Genomic DNA, 25,754 nt, shown 5'->3' on the forward strand with positions numbered 1-25,754 from the left:
AGACAAACTCTCAGTTCAACAAATTCCACAAACAAAAACATAAGTTTTTTCACTTACTATGTGTGGCGGGACAGACCATTCGTTTTAGTTTGTCGTTTTCATGAGACAAGATTTCAATAACGTCACTGAGGCATTTTTTAACGAACTCCACTTCATTGTATGGCTTTTTAGCCCGTGCAATATTCCAAGCCAGTTGAAACAATGCAAGTGTGACAGTCTCTGAGTGCTTCGTAATTTTTTTGAAAAACTGTACCTATTTTTCTGCCTGACTTTTCAAAGTGTCCAAACTTGTGCTTGCGAAATTCAGTCCCTTTTGCAAAGTGCTTATCGATATTGGCATGAAGTGAGCTGAAGTGGCGCTGAACATTTGAAGCTTTTAAATGTGCTAATGACGTCCGACATATCAGGCAGAATGGCTTGCCATTGCGTTCAACAAAAAACAACTTTAACTTTGTTAAAAACGTCCTGTGTTCATCGTCATACATTCGTTTAGCTGTGCAATTTTTCCTTGCCATTTTGGCCGGGTTGGCCACCCCTGGCTTAGCGTCTTGTCAGCTTTTCTGGACCTAATGGGCCCCCGTAATCACAGTCGCCATTCATTAAAAAGCCAGCAAAACCAATCGCTCTGCCCTGTGTTCATCGTCATATATTCGTTTAGCTGTGCATTTTTTCCTTGCCATTTTGAGAGCGAAATTGACACTCCTCAAATGGGTTTGTCCCTACTCCTTTGCGGGATTTCACCTCACGCGCATGCGCGTTTGATCAAAATACCATATTGAACTCAAGCGAAGCAAATACGCACGAAACACAAAGGTTGATATGAACGTAAAAAAGCCGCATAAAACCAGCCAAAGAGCCGCATGCGGCTCGCGAGCCGCGGGTTGGCCACCCCTGCTCTAAGTCCTTAAAACTTGACTGTCCACCACACACTCGGCAACACAAACAAAAATCATCGCACTCCTGTCAGTGAGCTTATAGCCCTGCTGGCAGCGGACATTTGTACACACAAAAACAGACATTAAGTAACAAAATAAAAAGAGCCATAAAATGAATCCTGGCGCCCGCGGATCATGTCCTGAAAACCAGGGCTGTGGACTCGGACTCGCGGACTCGGACTCTGTCATTTTTGCCGGACTCGGTGCTGATTTTGACCGAGTCCACCGAGTCCGACAATAAAAAAAATACGTTGTGGTGTGCAAGGACTGGAGTCGGAGGCGGAGTGATAAATGACGGTGCCAACGGCAGTTGTTCTAATGACATTTATAATTATCTTCTCTCAACCACGGGCCGACTCTTTTCCCCTCGAGATCCTAACACACAATAATCCAAACAGGAAACTCCCACACGTGTAAACCATCCCACCGTAACTCGGCAACGTGAACTTAGGTTCCGGGTGAATTATGTCAACCCACTACACAAGCCCCCCCAAAATTCACCCATAGTCAAAATCTCCACGCCGGAAAGGAACGACAGCCCGACCACAGCGGGTGTAGGTGGCAGGGGCTGGCAGGGGGTCAAGGGTAGGGGGCGCCGCCGGAAAGACCGCTGGGCTGGACGGTCGCGTTGTCGGTCGGGCAGGCGGGAGCTCGGTCAGGTCGGAGGGGCGAGGCGCTGGGGGGCGTCCGCGGCGTGGGGCCTGCGCCAATTCTAACGTCCGGGAAACATCCACGTGGGCAGGCTTAATCCTATCAACCGAGATAGTCTCAGGCCTACCGCCGATGTCCACGACCATGCTCTTACCCCCGTGCTGCAAGACCTTAAAAGGCCCGTCGTAAGGCGGACGCAACGGTCCGCGGTGGGCGTCGTGGCGGATGAACACAAAACCCGCCGAGCGTAGGTTGGTGGGCACCCGGGAAACAGGGGTGCAGTGCTGTGACGTGGGGACAGGTGCGAACGTCCTGGCAACGTCCAGCAGGGAGGACCGCTGCCCGGCCGCCGACCAAGGCGTTGTGGTGTCCGGAATGAAGTCCCCAGGAACTCGTAGTACCTGGCCGTAGACGAGCTCAGCAGACGAGGACTGCAGGTCCTCCTTAGGGGCCGTCCTGAGGCCCAGCATGACCCAGGGAAGTCTGTCCACCCAGTTGCCATCCACCAGACTGGCGCGTAGAGCAGCCTTCATGGAGCGGTGGAACCGCTCGCACAGCCCGTTAGCCTGGGGGTGATAAGCGGTGGTGCGGTGCAGCTTGACGCCTAAGCCTCTAGCAACCACATTCCAGATCTCGGAAGTAAACTGTGCACCCCGGTCCGAGGAGAGGTCTGAAGGTGTTCCAAAGCGTGCGACCCATGTGCCAATAAACGCCCGGGCCACGTCAGCAGCTGAGGTTGAGGAGAGGGGGACGGCCTCAGGCCAACGGGTCGTCCTGTCCACCATGGTGAGGAGGTAGGTGAAACCATGGGAAGGGGGGAGCGGGCCCACAAGGTCGATGTTGACGTGGTTGAACCTCCTCTCGGGGACAGTAAACGGCTCCAACGGGGCCTTGGTATGGCGGTGCACCTTCGCACGCCGACAAGCCACACATGAGTCGACCCAGGCCCGCACGTCTCTCTTCAGCCCTTTACAGACGAACTTCTGAGCCACCAGCCTCACGGACGCTTTTCTGCCAGGATGGGACAGGCCGTGTATCGCCTCAAAGACAGCCCGCTGCCAGCCGGCAGGGACAAGTGGTCTAGGTTGGCCGGTGGAGAGGTCGCACCACAGCCTGACTCCTGAGTCGCCAACCGCGACCACCTGCAGACCCAGCCCAGTGTCCGAGTCTTTGAGCAACTGGATCCCAGGATCTGAGGCTTGGTCAGCACTCATACTTGAGTAGTCAAGCCCCAGCTGAACCGTGTGGATGACCGCTCTAGAGAGGCAATCGGCGACCACGTTGGACTTGCCGGCGATGTGTCGGATATCTGTGGTGTACTCAGAGATAAATGACAGCTGACGCTGCTGGCGGGCGGACCACGGCTCAGCCACCTTGGACATAGAGAACGTGAGGGGTTTGTGGTCGACGAAAACCGTAAACTCACGGGCTTCCAGGATGGAGCGGAAATGGCGGATCGCCAACCAGACGCCGAGTAGCTCCCTGTCGAATGTGCTGTATTTGCGCTCCCTAGGGACCAGCTGGCGGCTGAAAAAGGCGAGCGGTTGCCAGGCGCCACCAACCCACTGCTCAAATACAGCACCAACTGCGTAATAATAATAATAATAATAATAATAATAACTGGGATTTATATAGCGCTTTTCTAGATACCCAAAGTCGCTTTACATGTGTGTGTGTGGGGGGGGGGGGGAGGGAGGACAAAGAACAACTTCATTGGGAAAGAAAACTAAGAAAAGAAAGAAAAAAAGAAAACAAGAAGAACAAAGAAACATCAAGGGCGGGGTCAGCTAGGAAAGGCTAATGTGAAGAGGTGGGTTTTTAGGGTGGTTCTGAAGGCAGGGAGGGAGGGGGCATCTCTGATGTGCCTGGGGAGAGCGTTCCAGAGAGAGGGGGCAGCCACGGAGAAGGCCCTGTCGCCCCAGGTTCGGCGCCTGGTCTTGGGGACCTCCAAGAGGCCGGCATCACTCGACCTGAGGGAACGGGATGGGACGTGTGGCTGGAGGAGGTCAGAGAGGTAGGGTGGAGCCAGGTTATGGAGTGCCTTGTAGGTGGTGAGGAGTATTTTAAAGGTGATTCTATATTTGACAGGCAGCCAGTGGAGGTCATGAAGGACAGGTGTGATGTGCTCTCTGGAGCGGGTTCCGGTGAGCAGGCGGGCAGCGGAGTTCTGGACATATTGCAGTTTGTTGAGGATTTTGGAGGTGATGCCGTAGAGGATGCTGTTGCAGTAGTCTAGTCGGGATGAGATGAAGGCGTGGATGAGGGTTTCGGCAGCAGAGGATGTGAGGGAGGGCCGGAGACGGGCAATGTTTCTGAGGTGGAAGAATGCAGTTTTGGTGATGTGGTTTACGTGGGGGAGGAATGAGAGGGTAGGGTCAAAAATTACACCTAGATTGCGGATGTGGGTGGAGGTAGTGACAAGGGAGCCGTCGATGTTTAGTGAAAAGTCCTGAGTGGAGCGAGTGAGGGAGTCGGGGCCAATGATGATTATTTCAGATTTTTTGCAGTTGAGTTTTAGAAAGTTATTTTGCATCCAGGTTTTTATGTCTGTGAGGCAGGTGGTGAGGGTGGAGTGGGTGGCTGTGGTGATGGTCGTGGTGGAAAGGTATAGTTGTGTGTCGTCGGGGTAGCAGTGAAATTGAAGGCCGTGGTGGCGGAGGATCTGACCGAGGGGTAGGAGGTAGATGGTGAAGAGTAAGGGGCCAAGTACTGAGCCCTGGGGGACACCGTGGGTGACTGGGACAGTGGAGGAGGTGCAGTTGTTGATTGAAATGAATTGCTGACGGTCAGAGAGGTAGGATTTCATCCAGGAGAGGGCAGTGCCAGATAAACCAAGGGAGGAGTGGAGGCGTGATAGGAGGATGGAGTGGTTGATGGTGTCGAAGGCAGCACTGAGGTCGAGGAGGATGAGGATGGAGAGGGAACCAGAGTCGGCGGAGAGGAGGATGTCGTTGGTGACCTTGAGGAGGGCAGTTTCTGTGCTGTGGAGTGAGCGGAAGCCGGATTGGAACGTTTCGTATAGGTTGTTGTGGTGAAGGTGGGATTTAATTTGGGAGGCAACTGCACGTTCAAGAATTTTAGAGAGGAAGGGGAGGTTGGAGATGGGCCTGTAGTTGTTGGGGGAGTTGGGGTCGAGACCAGGTTTCTTGAGAATGGGGGTGATGGCAGCCAGCTTGAGGGCAGGAGGGACAGAGCCAGTAGATAGGGAGGAGTTGATTATAGTGGTGATGAGAGGTGAGAGTGAGGGGAGGCAGGCTATGACTAAAGTGGATGGATGGGATTGGGTCGAGGATGCAGGTGGAGGCTTTCATACCAGAAGTTATGGAGGATAGGTCAGCTGTGGTGATTTCGGAGAAGAAGTTGAGTGGGTGGTTGGAGAGTAAAGGGGGGGCATGATCGGCGGTAGGGGAGGAGGTGGGAGAGGAGGCGGCCAGTTCAGTGTGGAGGGTGTTGATTTTTGATTGAAAAAATGATAAAAATTCTTCACATTTGCTGGTGGTGAATGAGGTGGTGGTGGTGTCCATGGGTTTGAGGAGTTGGGTTACGGTAGAGAAGAGTATCTTGGGGTTGTTGCTACCAGATTGTATGACGGAGGAGTAGTGGGAAGTGCGTGCATTGTTGAGGGCATCTCTGTATTCCTGTTGGTGTAGTGTGTAGATGTCCAGGTGAACAGTGAGACCGGTTTTCTTTGAGAGCCGTTCAAGCTGCCGGCCCTTGGCTTTAAGGTGACGGAGGTGGTCAGTGTACCAGGGGGCGGTGTGGGTGTAGGAGACAGTTTTGGTTTTTATGGGGGCGAGTTGATTGAGACAGGAGGAGAGTGCGCTTTTGTAGCTGTTAACCAGTTCAGTGGGGGAGGCGTTCAAAGTGAGGGTGTGATCGGAGGTGGTGTTAGTCAGTAGGGCGGAAAGAGAGGGGGGGTGGATTGATTTCATGTTCCGGTATGATATGGAGCGTTGCTGCTTGATAAGGGGGGTGGGGATGTCTATGTCCAGGGTGAGGGCCAGGTGGTCTGAGAGGATGTCTGTGAGGTTGAAGCTGGTGAGGTTGCTGATGGAGAGTCCAGTGGTGCAAATTAAGTCCAGGGTGTGTCCTTTTTTGTGGGTGGGGAAGTCAACGTGTTGAGTGATATTAAATGAGTTGAGAATGTCCAGGAATTCAGTGGCAGTTTTGCAGGTGGTGGAATCGACATGAATGTTGAAGTCTCCCAGTAGGATGACTGAAGGTGAAATGGCACAGAGTTGGGTGAGAAATTCAGAGAGATCGGAAAGGAATGCAGGGTTGGGTTTGGGGGGGCGGTAGATGATTGCAGTGACCAGGGGTTTGGGGCCAGGCAGCTTGAATGACTGGTGCTCAAAGGAGGAGGGGGTGGTGATGGTTACAGCAGTGGGTTTCAAGTGTTGGCGGTATATTGTGGCTATACCGCCACCACGACCGTCACGTGGTTTATCCATGTAGGTGTATCCTGGGGGTGTAGCTCTGTTGAGGTGAATGTATTCCAGTGGTTTTTGCCAGGTTTCGGTTATGCTGAAAAAGTCTATGTTGTTGTCAGTTATGAATTCACTGAGTATTGGTCCTTTTTTATTGAGTGAGCGGGTATTGAGCAGAGCGAATTTGAGGGATGGGTGAAGTTGGATAGGTGGGGGAGCTTTGGTTAACGGTTGTAGGTAGGCAGAGCGCACGTGTGGTTTGTTATTGTGATGACGTGTGACGTCACTGGGGGTGGATCGGTGGTGTTGTGTTGTGAGCAGAGCAGGCACGTGAAAGGGGAGCCGACAACGACGCGGCTCCTGGGCTGGTGCTATGGCTAGTGTCCAAGAAGATGAGGAAATTCGCTCCCCTTTTACACAAAAGAAAGCTCAAACTACTTTGGTATTCAATTGCTCCCTGACAGCAATCTGAGGCCTCTCAGGAACCACAAATAAAGAAAATTGAAGTCCACATTATTCAAATGACGATAACCACCCCCCTTAGGTAATATCTCAATACCGTCGATAATTAATGAAGCAATGAATTTGGTGTGGTCCGTTAGAAACCTCAAAAAGTTGCCGGCCCTCCCTCGAGAAAAAACCCTGCCAGTCTAATGACACGGAAAAAGAGGGAGGCCCTCTCTAACATCCTCAGTGATTCCTTCCACCTGGCGTCAGCCAGGTACAAGGAGTCTTGGCACATATCACAATCCACAAAACAGTATGAGCTCACAAAACAGAAGGAAAAGAAATGACAAGTTCACCGACCGGTAAACAGTCAAACTGCATTGTCAATGTTAACATGTGAAAAGTTAAATGAATAAGATAAAGTAATTGCAGCATGTATGTAGTCATCAGATAAAGTACTGATTGATAAAATATTGACGCAATATCACAGCATACTGAAACGTTGAAGCGCCCTCAGTGTTGCCCCCCTTGCATATGTGGGTGCCTGTCGATGCAAAGTCCAGTCCACTGAATGCTCAGTAGTGAATTTGCCCCGGGATCACTGCTCAGGGCCTGCCCTCCATCCAAAATCTTTATGTCCACTCCACCGTCCTCAGAGTCTCTTTCCAGGCCCCGGTCAGCGTCCACGGGGTCTGCAATAATCGGGAGCCACTGCCAGTATTTAACGATGACAACAGCACAAAACCTCGAGTTGCAATGAAAAAAGCAGCTATGCCCAGCGTGGGCCGGAAGTCCTCCCGGCCCCCTTCGGTCACCCCCAGTAGACGACATCTCCATAACCAGTCGTCTGCAAACTAAATCCTCTCTTTTGGGGTTGATTGGGGCACGGGGACGACTGGTGGTCGTCGTCTCATCGAAGTGCTCAGAACCTCCGAGGCGTTCTCGGCATCTACTCCTATGACCCAGAGGCCCACGTGATCCCTGAAACAAACAAACAAACAAACAAACAAACAAACAAACACTCCCCCTAGGAGTTATGAATAATCCCCCTTATTTCTCGTCGTGTTGTCAGTCTCGCAAGATCCCTCCTGTAACAGAGTAACTTCTGCCTGTTCAAGTTAGCCTTTCCTGCTGCAGCTGTCACTGTCTGAAGTCCTGTCAATCAGTCTTTGCAATTGCTTTTTCCCAGTCCAAATCTTAATTTTTACTCCAAATTTTCCTCTTTGATTCCAATTTTTCTCAGTATTCTCAAATGGGCATCAGTCCTGTCAGTTTTGTTCACCCAATTTGTTTATGTACATTATCTTTGTCTCCCCTTCAAGTCATCTTACTGTTCAAATCAGTCGCCCTTTTGAATGAACCTGTAATCTTCCCAAAATGATTTAACTATTCAACTCTTTTCAACATTTGTTATGCAAATTAACCCTCTTAAAATATGTTCTTAAATACTTTCCCTTCATTAGCAGCTTTAATGCATTCATATGTTAAGATCCCTACTGCTTGTTTCTGGTCCAGTTTCCTATTTTATTTAATTACCTTCCAAACATTTGTTGTCTATTGAGCTGCAGTCTAATCCCTATTAGCTGTATGATTTGTCATCATTCGTGCTTTTCCGTTGACACTTTAACCGTTACTGTCGCTAGATTGTTACCACGCTTTGCATCCATTCCAGATTGTTGTCTCCCATTAACTTCTTTCCTTTCGAGATGCTTCTTCTGCTCCTTCCATCACTGCCTGTTGAATTCTGGCACGTCCTGTTAAAGCCTCAAAAATAATTTAATCCGAAAAAACATTGAATGTCGCAAATAGCTTTTATATCTACTTACTCATTTAAATGTAACTCCCCCCTCTGACACATTCACTCAATGTGTCATCAGGCATTCAAAAAGGAACCGGCAAAACGTCCTACCGCATCATCATACGTCCTGCAGCCAGTTTGTCGAACCTTTCACTCATCCAGAACCGTCATTCCCAAGTTCCTGAAAATTGACTGTTCACCCCACACTCGGCAACAAAACAACAATCATCGCACTCCTGCCAGTGAGCATACAGCCCTGCTGACAGCGGACTCTTGTGCTCACAAAAAGTACACAGGCATTGAGTATCAAAATAAAACATAGACACACAACGAATCATGGCGCCCGGGGATTCTGTCCTGAAAATCATCAATCATCATAAAAATCAAAAGGGTTAGGGTTAACATTTTCACGTGCATTCAATATAAACTCTCCAAGACTGCAATCGCCAACCTGCAAAATTATTACAAGTTATAAAACAGCCAGCAATCTGCTCCTTGGCTGGTGGTTGATGCTGCAATAAGTCAAGTGACGCACAGAAACAAAGCAAAGCTTGCACTTGCCACAAGCAAGCTTAAGTTTCAAATGTTTGGTTGTCATCCACATAGTCAGTCATCCCGTCGGGTGAGTCCGAGTCTGTCATGTCATATCGTCCATTGTCCTAGTGTTTGATATTAGTCTTGTCTTGTCCATTCGTGTTGCTGAAATGGGCCTTCTCCATGAACTATTTTGTTGTTCATGGTGCCTCTGATTAACCATCAGCTGTTGGTTAAGGTTACAACTCATCACTCATCAAACTTGGGTGTTCCAGTCTCATGTGAGAGGAATCTTACCCTCAACTGTGACACTTTCACCCCAACTCCAAAATACTTTGGCGTTTCACCCTGTCCCAGACACACATACACATTCTTAACCACACAAGTGCCAATTCAGTCACCTTCATCGCTCAGCTCTCATTCCACACCAAACAAATTTAGTATGTGTAAGTGAGTAGGCAATCAGTGAATATTGAAGGTAACACTTCATTTCTGGATGTTCTTCTCGATTTAATATTACCGTTTTTTTCCGTGTATAGTGCGCCCCCATGTATAGTACGCACCCCTAACAATGGCATGCTGATGCTGGAAAAAAGCTTGTACCCATGTATAATACGCACCCAATTTTTATGAATTTTTTTAAATTTTTTTTTTTTTTTTTTTTTTTTTTTTTTTTTAAGTCCCAAAGATCGTCACACACGCAGGGAGGCAATGGGTCCCATTTTTAAAGTCTTTGGTATGGTCTTAACTAGGCTGGATGTCATTTTTTTTGTTGGCGTTGATTTCTCCGACTGCCCCTAAACGCACCACCGCGCTCCGTGCGCACACGGCGGCTCTGTATGGGAGAGACGTTGAAGAGGAATAAAAACACCCTTGGAAACCAAAACTTGCCCCTCGTCGTGACTCGGAGCCGCAACAAATGTTTCGGATTTGTGTAGGGTACATTGTGACAGACGGCAAACTAGCAGGTGATCGAGCGAGCGTCTGATACAAGAGCATTGCGGTCGTATGGAGCGTGTTTGAAATGAACAGCAGAGACGAAAGGAACAAGGCAAAGTGTGAAATAAAATATTACCTGTAATACGCATTTTGTTATTTGCTGATTGAAACTGCTAATTAAACTGTGAATTGAAACTAATAGGTGGAGAACTGAACTCTCGCTCTTTATATAGCTGACGTGTCTTGCGCAACCGTTCTGCGCATCTGTAATGGCGGCCTCCGTATGACGTCCGGTCCGCGATGGAGATTAAAAAACAAACAATATTTGACAATAACACACCATCGAGGATTGCACGCACCATCGCATCAAACGATGTGTCGTCAATTATGAATTTTACTAAGTGTGTTGGGCAGGATGGCTGAATGCGATGCGCGATTGACAACAAACAAGAAGAAAGGTGAGTTTTATTTCGGGGGAGATTTGTCATGTCTCGTCCCCAGTTTTGCTATGTGTCTAGGTTGCCATAGTTTCTGTTCGTGTCACCCCGCTCTTCCTGTGTCACCTCAATCGATGTAACGTGTTTTGTATTTAAGTCCTGTCTGCCCCTCGCTCACCGTTGGATCATTGCATATGTTACTGTCATTCTGTTCCTGTCTTTGGTAATGTCACCCTGTCTTTTTGTTCCACGACTTTGTCGGTCAGTCCTGTTGTTGGTTTTGTTGTACCATGACTTTATTTAAAAAAAAAAAAAAAAAATTAAAAAAATTTTTCTTTGTACCCATGTATAATACGCACCCCAGATTTTAGGACAATAAATTAGTAAAATATTGCGCACTATACACGGAAAAAAACGGTACATACAAATAATACATACAATCGTACCTCACTTTTACCGTAAAACTGTCAATTAAATGTCTAAAAAATTGAGTTATTTCTACTGCTGAGCCTGTTCAAGGGTGAGCATGGGGAAAGAAGCAGCCTCAGATGGTCCTTAAATAATTTTATCCTAATCATTCTGATCGAACCGCTGGGTAAAGATACTCAAAAGGGTCCCTTCGACAGTCGACTCCACTATGGTGTTCTCACTTTGTCATATCAATATATTTGTTATTCAAGTCCTATCGCATTTGTCATCTCGTTAACTGTCATTTTGTGTGACTCTTATGCCGCATTATTCTTAACCGTCAAAAGTTTCCATGGCTGTTATTCCTTGAACTTATCGGACTTTCTGACACCAGAATTCCCAGTGAGGTGTAATTAGCTTCTAATTTTATTAATTAATAATAATCAGGTCCATTGAAAAATCTAGCCACCTCTTGACTGCATCTTATTGGGTCCTAATGTCCTATTTTCATCTCCAATTTGTCAATGACTCTATGTCTAGTTGTTAAGCTGGATGGACTAAATGTGATCCTACTCTTATTTCATACAATTTATCCTCTGATTATGATGCTTTTACTTTTTCTGTAACACTACACCTTTTGTTCCTGATTTATTTATCTTTTATCAAGACTCCTCAGTTGTGTCAAGTTCAGTGCCCAAGCAAACTTCCATTCACTTCGACTCAAGCCCCACCAAATTTGGTTACGCCTCAGCAAGGAGTCCAGTTTGCTTGTTGCACATTTCAGGTCTCATGGGCCTTTTGCCGCACCTCATTGTCAAGTTGTTGTCTTTAGTTGTAGCCTCAGAGCCAACTCATTCCTCACTTTCGGATGAGTCCATTTTCAACTGAGTCCATTCACATCTTATAAGTTTCTTCACTCTCGCCTCAGAGGATGTCGTTTTCCTCCGGAGCGTTGTGCACCCCCCCAAGGACAAATATAGTCCTTCTTTGCTCTTGCAAAAGGTCAAAGGTGCTTCAGAGCCTTGTACCGTTTTCTTGTTGTTCTCAGCTGTCGGTGGAGTCTCGGGATCGAGTTTCAGGGTCACTGCTGGATACTGGAAAAGACAGACCGGGAAACCAAACTTAAATATCGTCTTCCAATTAGCCATTAAATACCTAGTACCTTCTGTTAATAAAACTTCCAATTCTCCTATTAACAACAATTTAATTGAGAAAAACGTTGCCTTTCTTTCATGAGCTCTCGGCTGTATTGTGATGGACCTTATTTGAACAATTTTAAGCGGCAGATTACCCCAAACTTAAAATTTCAAGTCTTAACTGTGATTTCTCTCAATTATACTGTGATTTCCAGAAGCTCATCCTAATTTCTGGCTACGTTCTATTGTTTGTTTTCCTGCTTTTGATTTTATGCAATCCTCTCTATCATCTTTTCACCTTTCCTGATTTGAGCCTTCAATTTCAGATAAAGTTTCCCAATTTTGCGTACAGAATGTACATTATTCCAATGTTCCAAACATTGCATCCTCTCTGGTTTGACCTCAGTATTATTGGTGTTATGCTCACTTACCGATATTACTGGACTATCTTGAATTTTTAATTCTCCGCCACTGCATCGAAGGCCATTTCTCAGCTGTTCACTTTTCCCATGCTCCAGTTGGGCTCCATTATTCGAATCTAGAATGTGATTTTCATTTCAGTTTCTTGCTTTTGGACTTCTAAAATGCTCCTATCGCTAATTTATTTGTACCGAGCATACTTTTACAAGAGTATTAAAAGAACCAACCGATTACTACCAAATCCAATCTCTCCTCGTTAGCATCTCCTCCTCTATTTTGAACTTGCTGCTTTTGACCTGTGCGTCTTGTTACAGTGGGCACTGGTCAGCCTTGTCGGGCCAATGCAATTTACGAGCAGGCTCTCCATGCATTACAATTCAGTCCTATGTCTGAATCCAGAAAATTCCTTTAATTCCAGCTGCCGCTGTGGCCCTCACTTGTTACCTCTCTTGCTCTCATAAATTAGTGTTGACCGGTTGAGTTTTCTTTAGACACTCAAATCACCTATAATTGTGTTGTAGTGGTTAGCCCTCGCATGCTCCTACTCCACCTGTTAGACGGCTGTTAAACATTAATTCTAAGTTCTATGTCCTCCTGGAGACAACGGATGTATCCGCCGTCTCAGGTTTTTTATGTAACAAGAAAATCAGAAGTATTGAGGAGAGCCCCAAAGAAACGAATATCAATAATTTGTTTTCAATTTTGTCATCCTTTCAGCAATTTAAATGAATAAGTTGAGCTTTTCTTCAAATCCAATTTCCTATTCCTCTCAGAATGCTAAAAGGAGCTTCAGCTGGCCTTAGAGGGGTCCCCCATTATTTACGAGGGGGCCACACTCTTCTGCCACCGCTTGCTGTCGTCCCAGCATGTTTTTCTTTAGATACATCTATATTGGTGTCGTATTGGTTAACACACCCATGCTCCTATTTCTCCAGTTGGTCAGGCATTCTTTTGCTCCTTCAGCATTCCGTCTTCCATCATTTTATCATAGTTCCTTTCGCTGCTGGCCACGCAGGCCCCTAAAATGGGCACAACTCCAGCCGTTCGCACCGCCCCGACGTCACCCGCGCGGGGAGGGGCCAGCCTGAAACACAGTGGGCAGGTACAGGTTGGCCACCCTGCCGCCCAGGGGGCCGGATCCCCCTCCCCGCGCGTGCAGCGCAGGCGGGCACGCGCCCCAAAGCAACGAGAGCACATCATCCTATCCGTTCCTTTTGCTGCTTCTACGAGCACGCGCTCACACCCATGCGCGCTCATGAGCATAACCACACACACCCATTTACGCACAAGCACGCACGCGCACACACCCATTTACGCACGCACGCACAAACACACTTACTTACGGGGCCCCCACATACACTTCAAGCGTCCCATCGCGCGCAAGCTCAAACAGACAACATTAAGCTGACAGAGTTCACAAAAATTACACACGGACACAGAAGACATACAACGGGATTCGAATCCAGTCCACATTTTGCTTCTTTCCAACTGCTGCTGAGCAGTTTGGTCATTTTAACTGTCGTCAGAGCAATGCACTGACAAATACGCACGTCTTACTTAACTTTTGTTTCGTTTCGTTTCGTTCCTGATAGCGCTGTATATTTCCCCTTTATTCTGCAGAATTTAACTTAAGTGTGCACACAAATTACTTTTCTCCCAATTATATCAATATTAAACCGTCCCAGAGGCCTCTTTACCACGTTTTCCATTTTCACACAGCAGCCGCACAAAACCTTCGTCCAATAGCGGTTTTGTCGCAGGCTCAAATTTATCAAACTTTGACAGACGTGCATGCTATTACAGTACGCCTCGACAAATCGGGATCGGACCGTTGCCGCAAAAACGCACCAGCTGCCTCGGTATTCAAAAATGACAGCCCACCGGGTTTACCTGTCATTTCCTTGCACTAGCGTTTAAATCGAGGAGCCTTGTAACCCACAAACACTTCTAATTCGATCAGTTTCCAAACGACGTGGCTTACGCGCGCTTTATTTTCCTCAGTACCCTTAAAAATCTGACCGGATCTCGGCACCCATAACTGGGTCTGGCCGGACCACTTCGGCACCCTTAAAAAGGGTCTGATCGGGTCACTTCCACATTCATGCTCACAGTTACGGATGCCAAGGCTGCACACTTTTCCTATTTGCCAAACGCGGTCAGCGCAAGCCTCCCTTTCTTGTACGACTTTGACAGAGACTTCCACGTCCGCCGAACATCTCGACAACCGCACTTGGCCCGTACGGCCATTAGGTGCGACTGCAGTGTCCCGGCTTGTCCCAGGAATTTTAACCGTCTGGGGGCTAAGCGGGTGGCTATCTCTTGTCGCAACAGTGTTCAATCGTATCTGTGTTTTCGCCTCATTCACACAGCTAAAATTTCTATCCTCCATCGGATCTGTCGCCAAACTCAAGTCCACGTTTTATGGGACTCTCTACTATTCTTTTATTGTGACGGTCAACAGCGATGTCCCTGACAACCTGTCCCGTCACGAGCCACACTACTTCGGGCTTCTTTCTTTTTCATCATTCATCATTCTCACCAGACATGTCACTCACTCCGCTGTGCACATTCCCCATTAAGTTTTAAGTTACTGTTCACTTTTTATTTTTTATTTTCTATTTCTTTTTTTTTCTATTTTTATTTTACTTTTACTTTGCTGTTTCTATTTGGGGGCCACTCCCCCTTCAAAAGTCGAATTATGACGACTTTTGACTAGGAGAGACAACTTACTCCCGGGACAGCTCATGGCCACATCAGATTCGGTTGTAACTGCCCCCCTCAAGGCGCCAACCCCCCACCTTTCCAAGAATCGAGCATATCGCGGCAACTGTGGGCGAAGCATCTCACCTTAATGACAGCCGCTGGCCGGCCGCTGGATTCTCGCTCAGGAAGTGGGCGCGAATTCCCCGGGGGAACACGAATCCTGTTCGTGACGCCAAAAATGTGGTGAATGGTCTTTGTTGTTTCGCTGGTCTCCAAAAAAACACTCAGTGGACGATGGCTGGTCCGGGTAAGGAAGCACTTCGGTGACACACGGCTGATTGGGAAAAGATTTATTCAAGCGATGTCAAAGTGATGTCTCTCCAAAAGTTAGAGTGGCCCCGAGAGCAAAGATGTTTCAGCTCTTGACAGCACAGATGTTCGCCCCAAAAAGGCCCTCGCGCTTCTTGCTCTTGCCCCTTGCGCCCCTGCTCTTGTCCTTCACGCCTCTGCGCCCTGCGCGCTCCTTGCGCCCCGCGCTCTCCCCCTTTTCTATCTGTTCTTCCCCATCATTTGTACCTCGTAAGACAACAGCTGCGGTCCAAGTCTCACTCTACTGGTTACTTCCGATGCCCTTAAAAGGGCATGGACAAAGGTCTTCCTGGTCACGGACGAATGGCCCTTCCATATTCTAAGTACCTACACATTGCTGAAACTAGATCTCTGTACCGCGAAAATAGCTTAGGGTCTTCTCACTGCTGCAAGGTCGCCATTTAAGGTGACATACAGTGACGCATAGAATCCAAAATTTACCTCAATAATAATAATAATAATTAATAATAATTTAGCACTTGGTTGTGTTCTATAACAGATGAAGAGGAAGGGAAATAGTGTTTTAGGAGGCAATAGAAAATCGTAAATAAACGAAAGCGTCAAGACGATGATGACTGGGGTAAGTTCAGGCAATAAAGCCTTGCGTGAAAAGAAGAGTACCTAATGAAGGCAGTATTGTTCTTTCTCGTTATACTATACCAGGGGTGTCCAAACTACGGCCCGCGGCCCAACTGCGGCCCGCGGTCCAGTTTTTATTGGCCCGCAGCAAAGAAGAAGTACTGGGCAGGCTAACGAGTTCGCGGGAAAATGCTAATTTGCGATCGTGCTAACACGCGCAAACGGACCTCTAAAGGAAATTAAACGAACATTTGGAGCAATACTACATTGTCCTAAAGGTTAGTTTGTAAAGAGACGGTTGCCTTGTTTAAGGATTTCAACTTAAAGAGACACTATCAGACTAAACATGCGAACACAAACGACCAGCTAACAGGGAGTGACCGCGCTGATAAAGTGAAGCAGCTGAACTGGCATCACAACAGCGATTCTTCACACGGGACTCTGAGTCAAAAATAAATATTACTAAAGAAAGCTACGAAGTGGCCATGTTAAGACTGTTGATGTTATGGACCTGTAGACCTGACACAAACTATTATTTTCTGAAAGATATTGTGAATGACAAGAGCAAAATTCACTAGTTTTAGGTTTTAATGATAACAGACAACTTTGCATTACTTATAACTCCCGTTTAAATTGTTCATGAGGCAAAAGTAACTTTAAACTCATGTAAATTTAAGGTATTTCATACAGTTTGTTCAATGTTATCTGACTCTTCAGATATGAATGAAAGGCAGAATTTGTGTTTTTAGAGTTGTTCACATCTGCCTGAGTGACTCATATTTGGTTATTTTGTCATTTGAAAAATAAAGACAATTGTGACAGGGAAATTTGTTTTATAACAGTGCTATTTGTATAACATTTTTGTAGTTAAAAAATGTCCGAAAAAACTATTGGCCCCCGGGCCCCTTCACTTTTTCAAATCTGGCCCTCCTTGCAAAACGTTTGGACACCCCTGTACTATACTAACATAGAATCTTTCGCAGAGGGTGAGAATAGACCGGCAACTACCACCAGATTTCTGGGGAAGGGCCAAAAGAAGGCTGTGGTTTCAAGAGAAGGGACTGAAAATGGTAAGGTCAATTTACCTGGAAATTTCACCATTTTTATCTATCTCAAGGAGCGGCCAATTGCACATCACAGTTGCCAGGTGAGCTGTGATTGATTGTGACCTTGGCAACTGAGTGGCAAAATGGCCACCCCTTGATATGAATAAAAACAAGTAGAGTTTACCTGTTTGATTTATTTTCCATGAATTAAACATTAAACATAAAACAGTTTTTTGAAATGGGGGGGCTGACTCCCCCTTTAAAACAGCACTAGATAACCTTTTAGCCTTCGTAAAATATTTTCACAACTTTTCTGATGGTGTTTCGACTTACAACTAGTTGACTGACTCCACTGTCATGGCCTGAATAGGTTTGTATCACTTTCACCTCCACTAAACAAGTCTGAGGACTGTGTTTGGAACAATGACACGCAACCAATCGTCGCGTGAGGTTGGGAGGGTGCGGATGGTGTCAGAATACGGTACAAAACCAAAGTTAAACATTTCTTATCATCAACATCGTCAAAAGACATTGTTTTGCTACAACTAGATTCATTACCTCGTCGCTATCCATCCTTCACACAGCCTCTGGAAACAGAAATGTAGTTCACTCCAAATCCAGGAGGTCAGCTGATTCGCTGGTCCTCATGGGAAATGTGGTCTTCTTTCAGGCTGAACATTACTGCTTTTGTTCACCGGCACCGCCAGAATTGACCAAAACTGAAAGTTACCTTGTGCTATTTTAAGTCAACATAACTGTTTTAAGGTAGCTGCTTCAACATGTTTTATAATTACTGTTGTGAATCAAGTCGACTTGGATTTTTAAATTATTTTTCAAATTATTCACACAGTTGTAAAACTTTAATAAAGTCTCAGTTTAATCAACTCAACCTCTAACATACTATTTTTGTTTTTGTTTCACAGATGCCGCGGAAATAGAAGTCACAAAACAAGGTAAGAGACCATGGCTTGACCAGGAGAGGACTGCAGTCGAGCAATATCTTGCCTAGTTCATTGCACTGAAGAAGGTTCCAGGAAAGGAGGACTGCCTTATGTGCATTAGCAAGCGGTCTCAACTTCTCAGTAAGCAAACGTGGAAAGACGTGAATTTTTTTGTATACAACAAAATTGTTAAAATCAAGAGAAAACTTCCATTTTAAATCACTAAAGCACACCAGAGGAAACAGTAAGAGGGTAATTTTTTCATTTCATGTTTCATAGGCATTGTTGTTGTTCTGAAGATGCCATCAATATTTTGATATGCAGTAGGAGTGGAATGGCTCAGAGAGAATATATCAGGGTCATGGTTTAATTCCTCAACACTTTTTTTTTTTTAATGAATGAGCAAATTTTACCCAACCACTCCTTGGAACAAAATAATTACAAATTTTAACTTAGAAATTTCAAGTAAACTTTACAATTAAAATGTACTCTTACCGTTTTTTTCCATGCATAATACGCCCCCATGCATAATACGCACCCTAAAAATGGCACGTCGATGCTGGAAAAAAGCCTGTACCCATGTATAATACGCACCCAGATTTTGACTCTTAAGTCCGTAAACGTAAAATTATTTCAGAAAAAAGATCATCTTTGGGAACAACCGGATGTTATTCTGCCGGTCAGTATCACTGCGCATGCGCTAGCAAACTCGATAGCGAAGAAATGTTTTGGATTTGTGTAGGGTACATTGTGACAGCAAACGAGCAGGTGATCGAGCAAGCATCTGATACGAGAGCATTGTGTTCATATGGAGCGTGTTTGAAGTGAACAGCAGAGAAGAAAGGAACAAAGGAAAGTGTTGTGAAATAAAATATTACCTGTAATACGCATTTAGGTAGAGAACTGAACTCTCGCTCTTTATATAGCTGACGTGTCTTGCGCATCCGTTCTGCGCATCTGTAATGGCGGCCTCCGTATGATATCCTGCCCAACACAGTCAGTAAAATTCATAATTGACGACACATTGTTTGATGCGATGGTGCAATCCTTGATGGTGTGTTATTGTCAAATATTGTTTGTTTTTTAATCTCCATCGCGGACCGGACGTCATACGGAGGCAGTATGACTAACCATGCGCACTATGGATCCGATGCGCAGAACGGATGCGCAAGACACGTCAGCTCTATAAAGAGCGAGAGTTGTTTTCTTCCTATTAGTTTCAATTCACAGTTTAATTAGCAATTTCAATCAGCAAATAACAAAATGCGTATTACAGGTAATATTTTATTTCACAACACTTTGCCTTGTTCCTTTCGTCTCTGCTGTTCACTTCAAACACGCTCCATACAACCGCAATGCTCTCGTATCAGACGCTTGCTCGATCACCTGCTCGTTTGCTGTCACAATGTACCCTACACAAATCCGAAACATTTGTTGCGGCTCCGAGTCACTACAAGGGGCAAGTTTTGGTTTCCAAGGGTGTTTCTATTCCTCTTCAACTTCTCTCCCATACAGAGCCCCTTTTTCACATGTCTGCACGCCTTTTTCACATGTCCGCACTGATCGCGGTGGTGCCTTTACAGGCAGTTGGTGAAATCAACGCCAACAAAAAAAAATACATCCAGTCTAGTTAAGACCATACCAAAGACTATAAAAATGGGACCCATTGCCTCCCTGCGTGTGTGACGATCATTGGGACTTAAAAAAAATAAAACAATTTGGCTGCGTATTATACATGGGTACAGGCTTTTTTCCGGCATCAACATGCCATTTTTAGGGTGCGTATTATACATGGGGGCGCATTATACACGGAAAAAAACGGTAGTTAATAGGGGTGTAAATCGCGGGTTTTGTCACGATACAATATAATATCGATACAAAGAACTACGATACGATATTTGCCGATATCTTAAAGCCTGCTGCGATTCATTCATGATATATCGCGATATAGTGCTCTACGATCGATTTTTTTTTTTTAATAAAAAATATAGAACAATATCCTGATTTATAACAATTCATACGCAAAATCAACAAGGTACTGCAAACTCTTTATTTAGGAAATTACAAGAGTATTGCAGTATACAAAGTGCTTATTTTAACACTGAACTTTGATGTCGTGTTTTTTCTTTAAATGTGCAGCGAGATTTGTGCTCCCTGAATATTTGATCACCGCATGGCAGGATTTACAAACTGCACGTGTCTTGTCGGTTGAGCCATCTTTTCTTTGGAATCCAAAGTGCTTCCAAACAAATGACTTGAAGCCTAAAGGGGAGCAAATTTCCTCGTCTTTTTAGACACTAGCCATAGCACCAGCCCGGGAGCCGCGTACTACATAGTTGTCGACTCCCCTTTCACGTGCCTGCTCTGCTCACAACACAACAATGCGCACTGCTCCCGGAAAGAGGAAGCAAGCAACAATGAACTGGATTTCAAAATAAAGTCGCGTCTAATGTCCGAGGTCAAACACGGCGATATAAATCGATGTTTACGTTTAGCATCGATGCCAATAAATCGTAGAGCATTATATCGATTAATCGATGTGTATCGATGTATCGTTACACCCCTAGTAGTTAAATTTTGCGCATTATGCATGGCAAATCACGGTAATATTCTATGCTTTACCTTTTGAGAGCTAAACTGCCTATAAAACGAACACTTGTCCTTACGAAACTAACCAGTTTGGTTTTTATCTTTTTAATGAATAAAACTGACTCGCGATGGTTTTGAGAACATGTTTTACTAAGGTAACATTTCTCAAAAAAATTACATTATATAAAAAACATTTAACATTCAAGTTAACCTACTTCAAATCATTAAAAAAAGCTCCACTTTTCGGTCCTCATTCTTCCGGTTAAAAACGTTTTCTTCAATCTTAGTGTTTTGTGTAATATAAACGAGTGTATTGGACAAGGGCGCCACCCTGAGTCCAGAAATGCTTTTCATTTGTTGCTATGTCAAGCAGAAAGGGTGGTCCTCACACTGTAGCGTGTACAGGAATGTGTGTGTGCGCGTGTGTGTGTGCGTGCGTGTGTGCGTGAGTCTGTATGTGTGAGTGCACTTTGGTGATTGAGTGCGTGTGTTCGTGTGTGTGTAGCTCATGGGCGAAACTTCTTGCTGCTGGCAAGCACATCAGTACTGGTGTGGGGCCCGGTGGCCAACACAATGGAAAATTCGGAGCGAGCCGCCGCCAGCCTGATTTGCGCCGCCGAGCTGGCGGCTAATCAGACGCGACAGCTAATGAGGAATGCAGCCACGCCCCTGATGGGTAAGACTCCCACTTCCTTCCAACATCACAGCCTAGCATAGCAACAGCTCTGAGAGAAAAAAGCCTTTCCTATGTGCGCGTGGCCTCGCAGGCGCGCTGGAGCATATCCGCCATATCGGCAGGAACGCCGCCACCATGGCCACCAGAGTCAACAAACTGATTCGCTCGCTGAGTGACGGCGTCCGCCAAATTGGTGAGAGCGCTTGTGTCATTGTGTTTCACTTGTGTGTGAGAGAGAGGAAGTGGAGTGTCTTCAGGTTGAGTCTTGGTCCTCCTAGCTCGCACCCTGAAGAATATTCTTCATTTCCTGGTGGACATCGGAGACGTGTGCAACGCCAAACTGGGTTTGCCGTACAGGAAGTGTCGTGCCACTTTCATGCGAGCCCAAACCAACTGCATCCGTCAGCTGGGCGACTTTAAGTTTATGTGCAACATCATCAGCGGCTTCATGCCCCTCTGCAATGTGGCCAAAGGTGCGTTGTCTCATTGAGCACCTCCCCAAATCCCTTTTGTGCATTTGTCAAAGGCGAGGAGGTGGTGGCTAAAGCATGGCTTACCGTGGTGTGGCGTAACGTAATGGAACATAACATGGCATGGCATGGCATGGCATAGCATGGCATGGCATGGCATGGCATGGCATGGCATGGCATGGCATAACATAACATAACATAACATAACATAACATAACATAACATAACATAACATAACATAACATAGCTGGAGAGAGCGGATAGGAGCGCAGCTCAGAGCGGTAAGACGAGAGGCGGTGGAATCGCGGTTTACATAAATGAAGCGTGGTGCAAGCAGTCCCATGTTTACGTCAGAGAGAAACACTGCTCCGAGGACATCGAGTTTCTGACTATAAGCATGAGACCTTACTACCTCCCGAGGGAATTTGGACATATTATTCTGGTGTGTGTCTACATTCCCCCGTCTGCAAATGCGGCGCGCGCGCGTGACGTCATTCACAGCGCCGTGTGCAAGCTGCAGACAGACCATCCACGGGCCTTCATTGCAATTACCGGTGATTTCAATCATGCCTCTCTGTCTTCCACGCTGCCCACCTTCACTCAGTACGTAAACTGTGCTACCAGGGACAATAAGATACTGGACCACTTCTATTGCAATGCTGAGGGAGCATTCACAGCCTCTGCCCTCCCCCCACTGGGCCGTTCAGACCACAACCTGGTACTACTCACCTCCCAATACTCACCCAAGGTGAGAAGAGAACCCCCGCAGGTAAAGGAAGTGAGGGTTTGGAGCGAGGAAGCCATCGAGCATCTGAGAAGCTGCCTTGAGTCTACCGACTGGGAAGTTTTCTACAGTGATCATGGCGAGGACATCGACGCCCTCACTGACTGCATCACGGACTATATTAATTTCTGCGTTGAGAGCACAATACCTACTAAGAGGGTGCGTTGCTACTCAAATAACCACCCCTGGATGACCCCGCATCTGAAAGCCCTTATCAACAAGAAGTGGTGGGCTTTTAGACGCGGGGACAGAGAGGAGCAGAAGAGGCTGCAGCATCTGCTCCAGAGGACGATCCGCGAAGCAAAGCGGGACTTCGCTAGGAAGGTGGAGGAGGAACTCGCACAGAAGAACGTGCGGGATGTGTGGCGTGGCCTGAGGACTATGTCTGGTTCTGGACGGAGAGCGTGTGGCAGCATTAACGGGGATCAACGCTGGGCGGATGAGCTTAACCAGCACTTCAACCGTTTTGGCCTGTCCCCACTCCCTCTCACCCCCCTGCCCGCTGCCCCCCCCAGCCTCCCATTGCCTGGATACCTGGATCCACCCCCCCGCCTGCCTCATGGACAATCAACCCACTCCCCCCTGCTTCATGGCCACTTAACACCCTCCCGCCCACCACATGGACAATCACCCATCTCCCCCAATGACTCACCACGGCCTTCAACCTCATCTCAGCCCCCTCCCCTCTCCTTCACTCCTGCTCAGGTGAGGAGAGAGCTGGGGAGGCTGAAACAGAGAAAGGCCCCGGGTCCGGATGGCATCTCCCCCAGGCTGCTACGGACATGTGCTGATGATCTCTGCCATGTTCTATGCCACCTCCTCAACCTGAGCCTCAGCCTGGCGAAGGTGCCTAGCGTATGGAAGACATCCTCCATCGTCCCAGTTCCCAAAACACCGCACGCCAAGGAACCGGACCACTTCAGACCCGTCGCCCTCACTTCCCACATCATGAAGGTGATGGAACGCCTGGTCCTCAGCCACCTCCGCTCCGTGGTGAGCCCCACTCTGGATCCGCTGCAGTTTGCCTACAAGATCGGCATTGGGGTGGAAGACGCCGTCATCTACCTGCTGCAGCGGACGCTCACCCACCTGGAGTCCGCCGGCAGCGCTGTGAGGGTCATGTTCTTTGACTTCTCCAGTGCCTTCAACACCATCTCGCCGGCCCTGCTACGAGTGAAGCTGCTAGACACTGGAGTGGACCATCACCTCACTGACTGGACCATTGACTACCTCACTAACCGGCCCCAGTACGTGCAACTGCGTGGCTGCCGATCAGAGGTGGTAGTCTGCAGCACTGGAGCACCTCAGGGCACAGTCCTGTCCCCATTTCTTTTCACACTGTACACCTCGGACTTCACGCATAACACTGACATCTGCCATCTCCAGAAGTTCTCCGATGACTCAACCATAGTTGGCTGTATGTCTAAGGGGGGCGAGCTGGAGTACCTGTCGGCCATCAGCGCCTTTGTGGACTGGTGCGAGCACAATCACCTGTGCTTGAACACCAGTAAGACGAAGGAGCTGGTGATTGACTTTAGGAGAGGAGCACCTCCCCACTCACCGGTGAACATCCAGGGTCAGGACATTGAGGTCGTGGACAGTTTCAGGTACCTGGGTGTTCACCTCAACAATAAACTGAACTGGACGGATCACATGAACGCCGTCTACAAGAAGGGACAGAGCCGCCTCCATCTCCTGAGGAGACTCAGCTCCTTTGGAGTGAGCAGGCCTCTGCTAAAAACCTTCTATGACTCAGTGGTAGCCTCTGCTATCCTCTACGCTGTGGTCTGTTGGGCTCCGAGCAGCACAGAGAGGGATAGGAAGAGGCTCAACAAACTGGTTAAGAGGGCCAGCTCTGTGGTGGGCTGCCCTCTAGACACTGTTGAGGAGGTGGGCGAGAGGAGGGTGCTAGCCAGGCTAGCATCCATCAGGAACAACCCCTCTCACCCACTGCATCTGACCTTGGAGAACTTGAGCAGCTCCTTCAGTCAGAGACTCAGACTCCCCCCGTGTAAGAAGGAACGCTACCGCAGCTCCTTCATCCCCACCGCAATCAGGCTGTACAATGACAACCTGTAAACACATCCTTCTGTGCAATACTTTCCCCATAACGTGCAATTCTTCCAATGTGCAATATCCTCTGCCACACAATGCCTAGATCTATTTCACTTCCATAACCTGTGCACTATTTATTTTATTTCTTTTATTAGCATTACTTAACTCATACACTTCATACACTTTACGACACTTTACCACTACATTTTTATCCTCTTTTTGTAAATATTCATAGCTTATATTTTTAGTTTTACTACAATTGTTGTTATTTTTCCATATTTTTCTTTTTATATTGTATTCTATTTTTTTTGTGCCGGAGGACTACGGTCCAGAAGTCTCTTTTTTGCACCTTTTCCCCCTACTTGTACCTTCCTGTAAATCGGGCTGTTGTTACATGCAGTTTCTCACACGTGAGATTAATAAAGTTCCTCTTATCTTATCTTATCTTATTCCAAAGTCCCCCATAACATTGCTGGATCCGAGCAAAGGTTATTGCGGCACAGAAAGGGAGCTCATTATCGGGACAGAAAAGTGCCGAAGGCGACGGGTGTGAAACAATCCGTTCCGGTCTCATAGTGTGCCCCTGGCTGTATTGCTGTTTGGGGTGGCGGCTGCACTGACTACAACTTGAAGGCCCTGCAGCGCATAGTGAACACTGCTGGTAAGATTGCTGGTGCTTCGCTCCCCTCCTTGAAGGACATTTACACCTCCCATCTCACCCGCAAGGCGACCACGATTGTGAGTGATGCGAGTCACCCCGCTCACTCTTTGTTCGAGCTTCTGCCCTCTGGGAAGAGGTACAGGAGCCTGCGCTCCCGCACCACCAGACTCTCAAACAGCTTCATACTCCAGGCTGTTAGGATCCTGAACTCGCTCCCCCGTTCTGCGTAGCGTCCTGTACTTTTACTGTCTGTACTGTCTGTATGCGCACTGGCTCTTATTTGCTGTGTTATCTGTTTATTTATTATTTATTATTACTCTTATTATTTATTGTTTGTGCCTTTTTGTTTATGATGTTTTTTACTTTTGCTTGCTGGCTCCGTTTTGCTCCTCTTATTTATTGTGTTATCTGTTTATTTATTATTTATTCATCACTCTTACTGTTGATTGTTTGAATTTTTGCCTTCTCGTTTTTATATTGTGTCGCGTACTTGTATGTCTATCGTGTTATGTGTCTCGTCACCGTGGGATAGAGAAAAACGTAATTTCGGTCTCTTTGTGTGTTGTGACATGTGGAGAGATTGACAATAAAGCTGACTTTGACTTTGACTTTGACTTTGATGTCTTTTAGTCACCACGCTGTTCTGCAGTGTCCCAAAGTACGTCTCCAGCCAACTCAAGCAGCACCTCACCGAGCGTAAGTCCAGCAGCCGCCCTTTGAGGGCGCTTCCCAGCCCTGCCACTGACTCC

The 25,754-nt window shown here is 46.9% G+C and overlaps 1 protein-coding gene across 1 annotated transcript in view; it reads left to right on the forward strand.

The window, feature by feature from the left end:
• Positions 1-25,754, forward strand: part of dcst2 (DC-STAMP domain containing 2) — a 51,886-nt gene that overhangs the window by 15,607 nt on the left and 10,525 nt on the right. The window contains exons 3-6 of the mRNA XM_061289091.1: positions 20,865-21,035; positions 21,127-21,228; positions 21,314-21,508; positions 25,636-25,701. Of these exons, the coding sequence (XP_061145075.1) occupies positions 20,865-21,035; positions 21,127-21,228; positions 21,314-21,508; positions 25,636-25,701 (534 nt within the window). The remainder of the gene's footprint in view (positions 1-20,864; positions 21,036-21,126; positions 21,229-21,313; positions 21,509-25,635; positions 25,702-25,754) is intronic.

The sequence above is a fragment of the Syngnathus typhle genome, linkage group LG10, assembly GCF_033458585.1.
Source record: "Syngnathus typhle isolate RoL2023-S1 ecotype Sweden linkage group LG10, RoL_Styp_1.0, whole genome shotgun sequence".
In the NCBI taxonomy this organism is placed as follows: Eukaryota; Metazoa; Chordata; class Actinopteri; order Syngnathiformes; family Syngnathidae; genus Syngnathus; species Syngnathus typhle.